The sequence below is a fragment of the Musca autumnalis genome, unplaced genomic scaffold (genome assembly GCF_047663935.1).
Source record: "Musca autumnalis isolate F117 unplaced genomic scaffold, ASM4766393v1 scaffold_2, whole genome shotgun sequence".
Lineage (NCBI taxonomy): Eukaryota > Metazoa > Arthropoda > Insecta > Diptera > Muscidae > Musca > Musca autumnalis.
Genome location: NW_027411755.1, coordinates 94776901 through 94793891, shown reverse-complemented (window position 1 = coordinate 94793891; position 16991 = coordinate 94776901). Strand labels below are relative to the sequence as shown.

At 35.2% G+C, this 16991-nt stretch overlaps 1 protein-coding gene and 1 long non-coding RNA gene across 2 annotated transcripts; one reads left to right on the top strand and one right to left on the bottom strand.

Moving 5' to 3' along the window:
• Positions 1-704: 704 nt before the first annotated feature.
• LOC141392965 (uncharacterized) lies at positions 705-2715 on the top strand. The gene is made up of 5 exons (XM_073965929.1): positions 705-843; positions 913-1344; positions 1408-1553; positions 2075-2326; positions 2395-2715. Exons 1-5 carry the CDS (start codon positions 795-797, stop codon positions 2500-2502), a joined length of 987 nt encoding a protein of 328 aa, XP_073822030.1. The 5' UTR covers positions 705-794; the 3' UTR covers positions 2503-2715.
• A 12860-nt stretch (positions 2716-15575) lies between these two features.
• Positions 15576-16733, bottom strand: LOC141394300 (uncharacterized). Its single transcript, XR_012410321.1, has 3 exons — positions 16572-16733; positions 16213-16497; positions 15576-16140 (listed from the first exon to the last, which is right to left on the bottom strand). It is a non-coding gene; the product is annotated as an uncharacterized lncRNA (long non-coding RNA).
• Positions 16734-16991: the final 258 nt, after the last annotated feature.

Here is a 16991-nt window from a genome sequence, read left to right as displayed (position 1 = left end):
ATATTGGTCCATTTTTTCCTATAGCCCCCATATAGCGGTACCACCCGATTTCAAGTGTTTTAAAGATTTTATTTTCTTTTTAGGACGAATTGGCTGTTACTTGGCACTTGGAGTTCCCAATGGGACAGAAACTACCCCACCAAAAATTGTGGGCATAGGTCCAGGTTTTGGTATAACCCCTATAAACAGTACCACCCGATTTCAGGCATTTTAATGTTTGTATGTATCTACATTTTTGGCCTAAATTGGCTGTAATTTGGTTATGAGGTTTTCAGTGGTCAAAAAATGTATTTACTAAAAATTAAAATAATAATAAAAAAAATAATTTAAAAAAAAATTAAGTTTCAGTGTTTTATTTATAAATGCACTTGAAACTAGAAAATAATTTGTCGTTAGCCTCAATAAGTACATTCTTTCTCATGTTGGAATCTCTCAAATAAAACGCTTGTATTTAAATTAAGAATGGTAGCAAAATTAAACGTAAGCGTTTTATTTGAGAGATTCCATCATGAGGAAGAATATACTTATTGAGGCTAAGCGACAAATTATTTTCTAGTTTTAAGTGCATTTTTAATAAAACACTGAAACTTATTTTTGTTTAAATTATTTTTTATTTTACTACATAGTCTATTTTGTCATTTATGTACCGATATCTACATTTGAGTAAGTGACTAAATTTTTGTATAGATTGTGAGAATGTTATTATTTACTTTCTACCTTTTTCATTTCTTTCATGGCTTTTAACAAATAAGAAGTAAATTTGTTGAAATAACGAATCAATTTTCACAAATCAAATGGAAAGGTCGTCAGAGTTTAATATTTTGCAGGCTGAATTAAATGCAGGTAAATTTTAGTATTTGTGAATAATTTTAATTTAGGTTTTCAATATAATAAATTTTTCGTTTCTTTCAGTTAATGCCCAAAATGAACGTTTGATCGAAGAAAATGCTCAATTACGACGGGAACTACAACGATTAGCCGATGAGGGACGATCAAATTCATCACTTAATGCAGATCTAAAAATAAAGGTGTTCCAATTGGAAAGCGAACGGGCCCTTTTGGTTGAGGAAAATACTCAATTACGACAAGATATTGAACGCTTATCGCGGGACGAACGATCAAAATCAACATTGAATGTGGAGGCAAGACTGAAGGCATACCAATTTGAAAATGAACGCGACAACATGTATGAACAACTTGAAAAAATGAAGCGCAAATACAACCAGTTACATACAGCATTCGTGGCCAAAGTTCAGCGTTGCAAGGCACTGGAAGATGTTTTCAGTCGTCAGAAAACTCTAAACGGATTAGTTATGAAATCGGCAATAGCCCAAAGGGACAAAGGTAATTTTTTTCTATATATTAATTATGGGAGTTAATCATTCAACCGATTAAAATAATATTTAGAACAAAGTGTGATGTTGGAGCACCGACTTTCCACAAAGAAGGAGAAATCGACCATTGCCAATTTACAGGATCACGTAACAAAATTACAGAACGAACTGGATGAGGCTCGTGATATAATCGATGAACTGGAATTTGAATTAGAGAGTGTGAGTATAATAGGCAGATGGGAGCATAACGTATGTATAGGCGACAGGACAGGCGTTGAGTCCGGTTTTAGTAATAATGTTACTAGGATAAGGAGAATTTTGAACGCCTAGCTTTAATGCCGACTAGGCGTCCAAGGTTCCAAGGTTGTCTGTTAAAGGTTCAAAGTTTTAAATTTTGAATTTAACGATGATTATAAGTTTAATGAGTTTCTGTACGCGTACCTAACATTATCGGTCCAAGGGTCCATGAAAATTAACTTTTATAAAAAATTGGGTCTTGTAAGCGATTGCATTTGGGCTTTGTGACCCAACGTAACGCCCAAAGTGAAATTAGACCTTATGTCCGCGGTCTAAACGGTTAAGAGGCCCAAAAATATTGTTGAATCTTATGAGCGTTCTCTTGGAAATTATTGAATTATTGTAAGCCTATTCGATAGAGCATTTCCTACATTTTTATGAAGGCCTGCTTTAGATGTAATAGTTTCGAACATTAGCAATAATTATATTGAACTTAATTTCAGATTGATATTCTCGAAATGGAAAATCAACGTCTTAAGGAGGAGTTAAATGCCTACAAGAAGGCAAAGTTTAAGCTCAGAACAACAGCCAATCTTTATGCCCATGATAGCGATGACTCTGAAGCCCCGCCTAAATACACTGAATCGGAAAATACCGAGCGATTTGAAACTGCTTCAATAGCTTCATCATTGGCCGAGTCAATTGCAGGAGATATGGATGCAGAATCCATGGAGAGAGCCGCCCTTACAGAAAGTGTAAGCAAACCGAGTCTACAATTTTTCATCTCATAAAATGTACACTAATCCTTTTCAATTCTTTTTAGTTGGTTCAGATGGCCCAAGCCGAAAGCAATTGTCTTCGTCGTGAGCTGTTACGATCACGACTGCGTAGGAATGTCCAGGATACAAGACCAACTAGTAGTGATGCATAGTTGGCACTGGATGCAGTCGTTTGCATTTGCATTTTGAAGATTCCATGTCGACGACCATCATCGCCACTCAATCAAGTTCGAGTGCATTGCACCATCGCCTCCATCCACTCTTATTTATATTCGCTCAAATCAATATAAAGCCAATTTATGTCGTAATTAAACCAAAAACCGCAATCATTCATTTCAATAAAAAAATAGTAATTCGGAATTGGAGCTATGGTTGGTTTGGTGTTGGCTTGTATTATTCCATATCAACGTGCAGTGTGTCAGCATAAAAATGCTCTACATTCAACAAAGTTTATATCAGCACTCCGGCATACTGATTGACCCAATTTATGTATGTATGCTGAAGCCTGTTTGTTCAGTAGCTAAAATGAGGGCAATGCTTTAGACCTATACGTCAAAATAAAACGAAAAAAAAAACAAGACTAAAGCGACACACATGCCCACATTTCCAATCAAATAAATTCTGCCTACCAGGCTAATTTTATGGCAATATGGTTGTTGTGGTGAATATGCAGATTGTTAATAAATAATTCAGAAGACAAAACAGTAAATATTTGACAAGTAGATATTTGTTAACATTTTAAAAGATTAAAGCGCGGCAAATTTGATAATTTCTATTATCTGAGTTTTATACGGCATTGTTTGACAATTATATGTATGTATATGTATTGCATCAGCATGAATGTATCTTCGACCTCAGGTTATATTAAGAAGTGAAAATGGTTGCAAGTCCCGCTAGCTGAAAATTAAAACGTTTTTAGAATAATAAATAGCTGAAATATAAATACATACATATGTACATATATGTTTTACCAGTAGATTTTCCATTCACTGAGAAAACTAATGGTGAGCTCAGACGAGCCATCAGTGTCATATGTACTATCACTTTTGCATTCAAAATTACAAAGGCACAAACTTTTAAGGATTGGGAAAATGTACATATGTATGTATATATGTACATGAAGTTAAATTTACTGTTAAACAGTAGGAGGCTTTTAAGCTGAAAAAAACTCAAAATGCAATAGAAACATATATATTTATACATATGTATATATGTTAATTAAAAATCGCTATAAAGGGGCTACAATTACAAATAATTGTATATGTCATGTAATTGAAGAACATTAAAAGAAACGAGTTAGGAGATCGAAATGTTCTACAACTTCCTGTAATCTCAAAAGTGAGCTTAAACAGCGAAAAATATTTAACGCTAATTCCATATGCCTTATAGGTTCAAAACTTCATTTTGGTGGGGGCTTTCTTCCCTTAACCGAATTTTCATCTTCAAGGTCAAAATCGTCAAGGTCTATATATGTATATCAAACTGTTCAAACTTCGAGAATACAAATTCGACCAACTATAAACATAACCACTTTCTAGAACATATGAACTCTGTTGAATTCGTATTCTCAAAGGTCTACTTACTAACTTATTCCGGACATCTTTTACCTTGCAGTGTAGAGATTTTTGCAAAGATTTCTCCATCTTTCTTTAGCCGCAGCTTTGTCTGTTGTGGGTTCTATGTTACGTTTTGTTAATATATTGTTAACTGTGTCCATCCAGGTTATCCTTCGTCTTCCTCTGCTTCATGTCCCAATTGGTCTTGCTTCCAAACCACGTTTTTGCAATCTAGTATCTGGTATTCTTGCAACATGGCCAAACCATCTTAGACTGTTTTTCTCGACTTTGTCGTTAAGATTAAGATTATATCTGATTGTGTCATTTCTAACCCTATCTCTCCTGGGTTTTCCTGCAACTCGGCGTAGGCACTTCATTTCAGATGTTTGGATTCTGTTTTGGTTTTTAATTGTGAGTGCCCATGATTCACTTCCGTAAGCGAGTGTCAGAACGTAAGTTGATTTGAAAACTGCTAGTTTTGTCCCCCTCTTAAAGGACATAATAGCACAAAATACCTAATCGTCCAAAATTTAAGGAAACAATCAATAGCAATAATGCACCAAAGATATCAGTAAACAACTTTATGGAGCATATGACCTGTCTGTGAATGTCAATATAGAAAACAAGTGAGAAAAGGCTATAGTCGGTACGGGGCCGACTATGTGATACCCTACACCACTACCTCTGTGAGTAATCTTTTCACTCGAAAACATTTCGTTTATGGAGATACGAAAGTTTTCACCTATCTGGCTTTTATAACAAATGACTTAAGGCGAACTGAACCAAAATAATTAATATTTAATTTTATATTTGACTACTGTCGATCAATAAGCTTCTATCTCTGTGAGAAAATTTCGTGATGATCCGATCAAAATTCCGACCTGTTGTGTGTTTGAAGAAAAAGTGGAAAAAAGGGATGCATTAACGACTATTGCGATATCTCTATTATTTGACTACCTACGCCAACCTACTTTGCATAATTTCAAATATGGGATTTTCTACTTTCTTAGTCAGGCTTTGCTTTTAGAAGGTCCCCAACCAAAGGTGTGATATCCGTCATTACTATTAAAATCGCAAAAATGAAAAGTTGGGTTTTATTAGCGACTATTGCGATATCTTCGTTGTTTGACCACCTACGACTACCTACGTTACATCGTTGTAAAGGTGATATTTTCTACTTTCATTGCCAGGTTTTGCTTTTAGACGCTGAGATATTTGCTTTGGAATAAAATGTTGACTTTTTCTCCAAATAAAGTTTTTGCTCATTCCGACCCCTAAATATTATCAAAATCAATAGGCTTCTTCCTCTGTGAGACCCTCATTAACCCTCGAAATTTCGTGACGATCCGATCAAAATTGCGCCCAGTAGCGTGATTTCCAAAAAAAATGGGATGTATTATCGAATATTGCGATATCTCCGTTATTTGGTCACCTACGCCGACCTATTTTGCATCATTGAAAAGATGGGTATCCAACCAAAGCTGTGATATTCGTCATTATAACTAAAATCGCATAAATGAAAATTTGGGTTTAATTTGCGACTATTGTGATATCTTCGTTGTTTGATCACCCACGACTACTTTACATCGTTAGAAAGGTGATATTTTCTACTTTCATTGTCAGGTTTTGCTTTTTGTATACCCCTTATAGAAGCTGAGAAATTAGCTTTGGAAAAAAACGTTGTCTTTTTATCCAAATAAGTTTTTTGCCCATTCCGACCCCTAAATATTATTCGACCCTCACCAAAATCAATAAGCTTCTTCCTCTTTGAGATTCCCATTAACTCTCAAAATTTCGTGACGATCCGATCAAAATTGCGGCCTGTAGCGTGATTTCCAAAAAAATGGAAAAATTGGATGAATTACCGACTATTGTGATATCTTCGCTATTTGGTCACCTACGCCGACCTAGTTTGCATCATTGCAAAGGTGGAATCTTCTACTTTCATAGTCAGGCTTTGCTTTTGGAAAGTCCCCAGCCAAAGCTGTGATATTCGTCATTATAACTAAAATCGCAAGCATGAAAATTTGGGGTTTATTTGCGACTATTGTGATATCTTCGTTATTTGATCACCTACAAGAACCTACTTTACATCATTAGAAAGGTGATATTTTCTACTTTCATTGTCAGGTTTTGCTTTTGGTATACCCCATATAGAAGCTGAGATATTCGCTTTGGAAAAAACGTTGTCTTTTTATCCACATAAGTTTTTTGCCCATTCCGACCCCTAAATACTATCCGACCATCACCAAAATCAATAGGTTTCTTCCCCTCCGGGACCCCTATCAACACCCAAAATTTCGTGACGATCCGATCAAAATTGCGACCTGTTGCGTGATTACAAGGTTTAGATGGACAGACGGACGGACGGACACACATAGCCAGATCGACTCAGCTCGTCGAGACATTCATTTTGATATATATAAGTATGGGTCGTCGACCATTATTTCGATGTGTTACAAACTTTTTGGCGAAAACCAACTTATAATACCCTCCCCACATGGTGGTGTTGGGTATAAAAAATTAGAAAAAAAATCTAATTTTATACTTTTTTCGCCGATTCCGGCTCATAGTATATCTACAGAACCGTACAAAATTCAAGACCAACGAGTTAAATTGAAGTAAAATTGAAAAAATGGTTTAGTTTCGTTTATGAAAGTACTAAGGTTTTCCGCCACGTCGATGCTTATTTCTAGGAGAAGTAGGAATAAGCTAACTGAAGAATATTAATATTTTTAAACAAGGTTTATTACCAATGGGAGATAGATGTTTTCTATCATTCGGATTCCGAATTACCAAGTTATAGCCAATTTAGTAGAAAAATTCTTTAAAAAAGAGAGGATTGGACCTTCCAAACTGCGAATCTGCTATCAAAAACTAATCACAAAATTTGATATGTTTCGGTTTAGTAATTTGGTTAAATTTTTAAAAGGCTACATCAAAACTTGTACCTGTACCGACCATTCTCAGCGGCAATATTTTTTACCCCTGTACCGACCATTCTAAGCGGCAATATTTTGTACCCCTAATGAAGACAAATACCAAATTTCAGCCATTTTTGTTAGATAATGTGGCTAAAACCTTCAAAATACCTAAACTAAAATCGAGATCAGGTTCTAGGGGCCTATATCAAATGTGGACATGAATGAAGTGGCGGATGACACGAGTGAGATGGAAGAGAAACTTTATTTCGTCTCTCCAGCCGCCTGTTTCCTTAATCAAAGTTTAACATTACTCAAGGCTGCTTTCAATCGAGCATAATTGCTCATCAAATACTGCACAAAGAAGTACTCGATGTTTGGTGGACGCGTGGAGCTTATCGCCCATGACAACCGGAAGGTCGAGATCCAGCACATGGTGCTGGCAACAACTTATGAACTTGGGTGCTGTGTAACCTTTCTCTTTGAACATTTGCTGCAGTCGAACTACAACGCCTGTATTTTTGCCGGCATTCACATTTGTTTTATCGGAAACAATCATCACAATTGATCCCCAGAGGTTAAACTCCTCTAACATATTCTGGAGACCTTTTGCGATTGTTTGAGTTTTTCCATCTTTCAATTTGAGAGCAGTCAACTTAATTTGTTTTGATTCATTCTTTAGGACTACGACCTAATATTCAATGGTGTTTGCCGTCAAAGTGCATACTCTACATCTTCAGATAAAGCCTGCTTTGTTTCACCGCACTATAGGTAATTTGCCCAGTTTTTGAGGCAAAAAGTCGATTTTGCAACTTTTAATAATAATAATTTTTTAGTTGGCATTGAAAAAAGAACATGTCAAAATTTATTAATATGAATGATATTTTTCAAAATAGCGTCATTATCGCGGTTTAAATTGCAGTCAAAGTGAGAATTTCGAAGAAAAACTAAAAAAATATATATTGTTAGGCCTATTTTAATGTATTTAAAACCGCGGAAAAATAAACCAAATATAAATACATATATGTAAAATGGAATAGATTGGCAATTACGAGAGGAATTTATTTAATATATAATATAGCTTAAACATTCTGGGTAGCGACCAAAAAACACAAAAAGTCAGAAATAAATATTTTATTTTTCCTAAACTCACTTCATATAGTCTTATACTAAATTGGCCGTGTTTGGCCGCGATTTTGCCACCTAGAACACATTACTGAAAATCTTATGCATTGGTATTACTAGGTTTCAAAACCCGATTTTGCCCGTTTTTTTGATTTTTATGAGATTTTATTAGGTTACTTCTCATTAAAAAGTCCTAAAATTGTGGAAGTTTGGTGTGAGGAAATAAACAATAGATGTAAAAAATATTGTTGTTTACAATTTCATTGCAAGTAAAATAAGTAATGGCGACAAATTGTTCGGTATATCCGTGGTTTTCTATAAACGGTGCGGCAGTAGTAAGCTTTATTTTATCTCTCTATTACATATTAATCATTGATACGGTTTAAGGAAGTACTAAACTCGTCTTTATTAGCGTATATTCAAAAAATACACAAAACTGTAGTAACAATTCATTGGAAAATCTACTCGCGGGTACAAAATTGTTGTTACTTACTACCGTGATCGGTTTCAACAGTTTGTTGTGTATAAAAAAACTAATGAAAATTGCATTGGAAAAAATAGCTTTGTTAGTTATATACGTAGTTGCTTATAACCGTTGTTCGTTATATCCGAATTTATCTGTAAAAATCTTTGTTTTATCTCACTTTTACACACAAATAATTTAAAAAGTTAAAAAATCCATTAATTCCGCTGTTATTAATTTTTGTCTTAAAAACAGGGCAAATTACCTATAGTGCACCGGTCAGATTCCCTGTGACATTGGATATGGATTTCAATGACTTCAGCGGAAAGTTTCCGGAATATTGTTGATGTCTTGGGCTTGTAACAAGGCGTCTTGCAATGACTGTTGGGTTATACTTCCTTTTGCTCGTGGATGCTGCATTTTCATTCTCCCAGGAACTATCTGTACAATCAGGTATGGCTGAGCTGGGATGTGTGGACGTAGTCGCTTCCATTGTCTTCTTTCGTGGATGGATGGTATTGACACCAGCAGGTTTGCGGTTTGCCGCTCGAATAACCAACGCAGCCTTTGTTTTTAATTTGCCCTCTTTGCACATCTATTCGCCTTTTACCTTGGTAATGTCAAACAATTCCTTCATTGGATCATACATACATGCCACAGAAACGAATTCCGATCGAAAGTGGAATTGATTCCGTATTTACATAAGCTCTGTACCTTTACGTTTAAGAATCTTCAAGTTTTACAACTTTTTACTCGAAAAGCGTTCCTTTACTTCTGACACAATACAATTCATATGGGAGCAGTTTATAACTTTTACTACTTTTGCCGGTTTACCATTTTCAGAAGTAAAGGAACAGACCAATAGCTTCTTCAGAAACCAAAAAACGAAAAATGTTTTCGGAATGAAACCACGTTTATTTTTGCAAGTGGAATTGCATTTTTTGGAAACATGTCACTTTTAACCAAATCACATTTAATATCATATTTACTATCATTTTATTTAAAGAATTCGCAAAATTTCTCAATTAACGAAACCAATTACACTATGCAACACTGAAAATGCAAACAACTTCTCGTATGCATTTTTTGAAAGTACATATTTAGACTACGAAAACCCTAGTAGGGTTTTGTCCTGTCAGATCCAGTTCGGATTTTATGGTCTCATCTAAACCGGGCTAAATCTACACTTTTTTGCATTTATCAGACCTTTATCTCAGAAAGGAATAGGAATTTGGCCTTGCTGCCTTAAGCAATATTGTAGCCCTAAACTAATAGAACTTATCTTTTGAAAAAACCACATAAGAAAAACTCCATCTAGGGCATCAAAATCTATAAAATATAGAAAATTTTACATAATTGCTGAAATTCTGGTCAGGATCGGCTAAACTATTGGGAGTTGAACCATGTAACCGTTTGCAAAAATCTTCCAAATAATGTTTTCAACAATTCTTCAGAACATTCTGAAACTCCAAAATGCTTACTTCATGTTGTTTCAGCGGTATTTTGCATCATATCTTTTACAACACGTATTTCAAACACAGTTCACACCAACAGTTTATTCTCGCATTTCGGATTTCACCACATTATTGAAATTTTTATTAAATCGTCGTTGAAAAATGTACTGAAGACAACGGCATAGAGGCATTTTACAACAATGACATGTTCCGATGAGTTGTGTATTACATTCCAGGGAATATTTTTCCAAAAGAAAACATTCAGAAGAAATTAACGGTTTTGGAGATACGGTGCGAAATGTATAAAAATTGTGGAATTTTTGCATATATTTTGAAATTTGAGGCAATAAATGTAGTTTTTCGAGTTCATTCATTCCCCAAATAGTTTATTCTTGTCCTTATCTACAAATTTGCTTCAGAGGTCAGAAGAAGATTCGCATTGGTTTCAGAGACATAGCCCGAATTACTTTAAAAAATCAATATTTAACCATGTTTAGATGGGGCCATAAAATCCTAGCTGGATCTGACACAACAAACCCCAACTAGGGTTTCTTGTCGTTTGGGTCTGTACTTTCAAAAAAATCCTCAGTTCGAATTGTTTGCACAAGATCATCTTAAATATGTTGCACAGTGTTATTAACAAAGTATTGCCACATGTGAGAACTACACGATCTGGCATTACGAATGGTAAATTAAATCAAGGATAAAAGAAAACAAAAGAAGAAAGAACTCGAAAAAGGTATTTTTCAATATTATGTTGATTACTTTACGCCTCGATTTCAATAAAATTTAACTTTCTTTTCGCACAAACAACTTTCTTTAAACAGAATATTTGCACAATTCCCACTTCTACAGTGTGTTCTAATCATATGTTTTTGTTTTGTTTTGATTTTTTTTTTGATACATCAAATTTTGTCATATTTATACTTAATAATACGATTTTCGAAATTCAGCAAATCGATCGAAATCTGAAGAAGCTAAAACAAAACTTATCGAAATGAAATTACTGAATTGAAACCATCCCGATAAGAATCTGTGACATGCTTGATAGATTCTTTTTTTTTTGCTGCGCCCATTGACTTCCTGAAGTGTTGTTAGTTTTGCCCGAAAGACCGATATATGCGGGTTCCACGGTGTTTTAAAACATGAAAGGTCGACTTTTCGATTTCTCTATAACCAAAGGTCGACTTCGATTTTTAGACTTTTCAAACCAAAGAGTCGACTAATCGAAAGCCTAGGGATAGGAAGCGTCCAATGATGCCCCTCGAAGCTAGCCTAGGTTCTGTGTCCAGTTTACCTTGTTCTTCGTCGAGTTTGAAGCGCTCTTTTCGATAGACACTTTATAATTCATTTTTTCGCTTCACATTCACTATTCACTTTTAAAAAATTTACTTTTCGGGTTTCTGTAAAAAAAATCATCCCTAACAGGTAATCAACGGAAAATGCATATTAATAAAAATAATTCCCCCCTTTAATTAACCGCAAATGAGTAGCTAAAATAAAAAATCCCAAAGAGTATCAGAGTTTATTAGTTTCTGAAAACAATCATAAAAATAACATATCCTTTTGGGTCTCACTAATTTTCTTTAACCGCCTGTTCATGTATGTCGCACGGGAACCTGTACGAAAGGAAAGCAGTCACTCAATTCCGTCTAAAAATGGATTCATGTATTTCGCAAACTATCGTGCGACTGCCGTTACGTATCCTGTGCGAAATACTACTAATTTGAATGTACATTTGTTCAACTATGTTTATAAATGAGAGCCAAATGAGAAATGAAAACAAAATTCACATATACATACAAGCATTGGAATATGTGTGATTTGTTTTGTTTGAAAAATAAAATGTGTCGGTATTTTGAATTATTTTATTTTATTGATTTCTTCAAAATAATGAATGAAACCGCCATTAAAACGTGCCTATAAAATTTTTATTTTGTTTCAAGATTGGGTTGCATAAATTTGTTTTAAGATTTTCGGTGTTATTCGCGAGTTTGCGTTCTACTCGGCAGCTACAAAGCAAGTGAGTGATTTTGACATTCTCTTTCTATAAGAGACAGTCTTTTCGAAATACATAAACCCAAATTGAATGGAAAAGTGTACGTTATGGTTTTTTCGCATGGCTTGTCAGTCGCATAGATTTTCGTTTCGAAGGCGTTAACATGAACAGAAAATGATTTTTTTCCACTTCCGAAGCGCAAAAAACTTTTCGGTCGACATACATGAACAAGCTGTAATTGTGAGAATTATACAAAATCGTCAACGTTTTTTTTTTTCAAAGACATACATTCTATTCAAAATGAGATACCTACACTACAGTGTGAAACGTAAAATGTTCATCGATTTCTATTAAAAAATCGTTTATTTTTTCATGGGTTAGTGGCTTTTCGCGGAAGTTATAAGGCTTGATACTTTTTCCCATACTAGAGACATTGGAACTTGTATGTCAATAGTAGGTCAGTAGTTGCTGAGGTACCAGGTGTTGATATTGGAGGTAGTAATATAATATATAATTGTTCCACAAACATCCCAGGCTGGACAGGGGAGACTTCTCTCATATCAGTGAGTGCACCCCGATTCATATTAGCTCAATGATATGGGACTTACTGTTTATCGCCGAGTCCGAACGGCGTGTCTAAGACACCACTTGTAGAGAAGTTGTACAAGGCTGAAATACTCAGAAAATGTCGCCAACATTACTGAGGGGTATTTTGCCACCGTTGAAAAGTGTTTGATGTTGACTGGCCTGGGAATCGAACCCACGACCTTCAGCGTGCAAGGCGGGTGTGCATACCATTGCACCACGGTGGCACCCTGTAGGTAGTAAGTCAATATAAAAATTGGAAGTAATGAGTCTATAATTCATGAAAGGTCATATGGAGACATTGGTACCAGACGATTTTTTTGGTCTACTTGGTGCTTTTGAGCAATTGGCTTTGAACGCCAACATGTCGTGACAACACTTTTCATATGTTTTCGTGGACGTGGGTTCTAGAGTTGTTAAAATCTAGTTCGTTTGAACGACCTAGTTCACTGTATAGTTTAGAGTTGTGTCGTTCAAGAACGAACCGGTTCAAATGAACGAATCCGTGAAATAAACGAACGGATCCGTATCAAGCACTTTCGTTTATGTCGTTCACTTAGATTACGTCGTTCTTTTAGTTATTTTCTTTAACATAGCTCTTCTTTTTGCATTACGTTCAGTGAGCTAACAGCTCAGTTTACTTTACACTTCGCTATGTCTCTCTTTTCCATTAAAAATGAGAGATGCCATAGTGGAGGAAAATGAATGATATTTCGTTCATTTCGTTATTTTTTCTCCTTAAGTCAGTCATTCCGTTGGTGAATTCAAAAATAACAAACAAACATATTGTGCATCGATCAGGAATGTAATATTTTCAAAACTAGTGATAAACATTATAAAAGTTATATTTTGGTCCTCAGTGAATTGTAAATTTACATAAAGGTATATACTTCTTGGATAGCGCTAATGTTATGTATATTCCAAGATATTGACATAAATTTAATTTTACAGAAAGGAAATAATATGGGATCTAGGAAGACAAGTTCCATTTGGCTTCATTTTGATGAAGCTGTTAAGGGAAAGGCCAAGTGCAAATATTGCAAAAATTTTATTAGTGTTGCTTCGGGATCAACAGGGAATCTTAATCGACACTTGAAAAACAAACACCCCCTTATACCAAATTTATTTGAAAGGCAATTCCCGTCTCAAATTCTTAGTGAAGAACCAACAGAACACCATGCATTCAGGATTGTGGAAGAACCAGAGTTTCAAAACCTCTTGCGCATGGTTTCGCAGTATCCACACTACAATATGCCGTCCCGCAAAACATTATCTAACATGCTGTTAGATAACACGTATTCTGAAATACTTGAGATTGTTAAAAAAGAAGTTGAGGCTGCTACTGCTGTATGCCTAACTACAGATGGTTGGACATCAAAAGCAAATAACTCTTATATTGCTGTCACAGCTCATTATATTCATAATGATGTATTAAGATCAAACTTATTATCATGTTTCGAATTTTCCGATAGGCACACAGCATTCAATCTTTCATCTGCCATAACAGATATAGCCACGGAGTTTTGTGTTACATACAAAGTTTCAGCCGTTGTCAGTGACAACGCCAGCAATATAGTAGCAGGTTTCCGGAATACAAACTTTCAAGGTCTTTGCTGCTTTGCTCACACATTAAACCTAATAGTAAAAAATGCGCTATCACATATCAATGATATTCTGGTAAAGGTTCGCAATATTGTAGCCTTTTTCCACAGAAGCACAAATGCTTGGAAAAAACTATGTGAGGCTCAACAGCACTTGGAACTACCCGTGCTAAAGCTTAAGCAGGATGTCGATACACGTTAGAACTCAACGTATGACATGCTTCAACGGTTGTATGATCGAAAAAACGTAGTGATTACAACATTATCCCTAATAAAACCAAAGTTAGTTCTGAGCTTTGAATACTGGGACATAATTGAAGAAGTGCTTCCAATTCTCAAACCATTTTATGAGATGACAGTTGAGATTTCTGCAGAAAACAATGTCACCCTTTCCAAGGTTCTGGTACTGTCCAATATTTTAAAGCAATCGATTGCCGGTAAGTCATCTGCAAACAGCATGGTTTCAGCAATGTTATTGGCTTTGAAACATGGCACGTTTTCACGGTTTTCCGAATATGAAAAAAATGATTTGTATGCTGAAAGTGCCATACTCGATCCTCGTTTTAAGCGTAAAGCTTTCAAAAACAATGTGGACTATGAAGCTGCAGTTAGAAAATTGAGGGAAAAAATAAAGAGTATACAATTACCAAATCAGGTCAACAACAATCACACAGTGGAAGTAACTGACGCAGAACATAAAAGTGAGCCTGATTTCTGGAAATTGTTTGATGAGGACTTTGATAAAACGGCGGGTACAGACAGTGACACGGAAGCGGCAACTAAAGAATTTGATAAGTACCTTGTTGAAGAATATGTAGGACGGAAGATGGACCCTCTGGTGTGGTGGAAGCAGAGAAAGGACTTGTACCCTAGAGTTTACTCATATATGTTAACACGTTTATGTATAACAGCCACATCTGTCCCATGTGAGAGGATCTTCTCTGCCACTGGTCAGATTATCCGTGATAGACGAACACTTTTAAAACCAGCAAAGGTTAAGAAAGTAGTATTCCTCCACAACAATATGTAAAGCTATACATATATTTTCGTTCCTTTATATTTATGACGTGTTGATCACTCATAACGTAAATCAGAAAAGTTGTCTTGAGTTCTAAGACTGATTTCGGAACATAGTAACTATTTACATTTATTATAAAACATCTATTCTCAAATTCTCATCTTTAAAAATATATATCGTGTTGATCGCGCATTATAAAGCTACGTTCCGTTGAGTCCTCGCATTATATTTTATTTCATGAATGCTTTTTCTCACTAATAGTATGAATTTGGATAGCATTTGCTTCCAAATCATAAAATGTTTAACACTTATTTAAAATAAAAATACATTTACAAATATGTGCCTTGCTTTTAAATTTTATCGCTCATCAATACAGTTTCTTTTATGCTTGGGTATCATGACGCTCTATGACCTTCTTCTTAAGACTCCTTAATGTCTATATAATACTCCCTGTTGGTCTCCATAAGTCTCCTTTAAGCTCGTTTATTAATACTCCTTCTTCCTTGTCTACAAAGTTTTACTATTTTATTCACTTTATGTTGTCCGATTGAATCTAACGTCAAATGACTTTTCTTTCTATTACAAGTTTGTAAAGAATATTGTTATTATTAGGTCTTGTTTTATTTCTATTGCTATTTACATATTATTTTTTATTGCAAATATTTGTTCCGCTTCCATAGATGATAGATGGCCTGGTGTGGGTAAACAATATTTTCAACAGTAATGCCCAAAGGCGCAAAGTTGTGAGGGTAACGTCTTCGGGCATTTCAGTGAGGCCTTCTATAAGAAGGAAAACCTAATGGTCTAACCTTATGGTCTTCTAAATGAAGACCTAATGGTCTTCTTCCTAATTATCTTCTATAGGAAGACTTAATGGACTTCTATTACTGCAATTGACGTAACCCTAACCCTTACGTCTTTGTGTATTACAGGGGACGATATATTCTTTATTTCATAATCGATCCACACCAGCCCATCAGGCTATATGTAAATATTAAATTCCACTGCATGGATTTGTTGTCTTGCCAGTGTTGAGGTCGCCACAATTCATTCTCATCAACGAAACATCTATAGCAAAAGAAATTAAACAAATTATCACCTGCGCTTCGAAACAAAGTTCTACGAATAGATTTCACCTACATTGAAAGCTTTAAAACGCCCTGGGCATTGTGAATGTGCCAACTTTCATCGATTTTGTCATCTATGTTGCCTTCCGAATTTTCATCTTCTTCTTTTAGTCCGGGGAAATTGGTTTCATCTTTTGCTTTCAATGGCTAGAGATTTCCTTGTCTGGCCACTAGACTATTACACGAAACCGTAGCACCATTTTGATATTGAGCCAAAAAAACACCGTCAATACTTAAATGCCAGAATATGCAATCTTCTGTGTTGTTCTTGAAACTATTTTTGTGGAGGAGTAGCTTCCTAGAAAACCACAAAATATAATAATTCCCTTAAAAATACAAACGATTTCATTGTAAACACATTAATTTACTTACCTTCTTGTATTTGACATTAAAAAATTGTTAAATTTCTAAAGAGAATTTACTATTGACGTGTTTACATTTATATTTTCCAAGAAGAAGAAGAGGAAGCATGAACGATATTCACAAGGGAATGAAAGAACTTCCAGGTATTACTGAACGTAATTTCAATTGAACGAAAAAGAGCCATCGAACGATATGAAGGACCCGGTTCCTTTTAGTGAACGGAACGAAAAAGATCGATCCGCTTAAAGAACGAAATTGCCCAACACTAGTATAGTTCAGTGGACACCGGTCGTTTGTATGGACGAACAGCGTATTGGTAATGTTATCTCTTTTTTTTACGAAATAACTCATACGCAAACGAAACATGGTACTGAACTAGTTTACTAGATTCAACAACTATAGTGGGTTCAATTGTCGCATGCAAGTCGA

Excerpts from the sequence above, each read along its gene's own strand:
- LOC141392965 (XM_073965929.1), top strand. The coding sequence starts at position 795 with ATGGAAAGGTCGTCAGAGTTTAATATTTTGCAGGCTGAATTAAATGCA. Across the intron at positions 1,554-2,074 it reads TGGAATTTGAATTAGAGAGT|ATTGATATTCTCGAAATGGA; the intron begins GTGAGTATAATA and ends ACTTAATTTCAG. Across the intron at positions 2,327-2,394 it reads GAGCCGCCCTTACAGAAAGT|TTGGTTCAGATGGCCCAAGC; the intron begins GTAAGCAAACCG and ends AATTCTTTTTAG.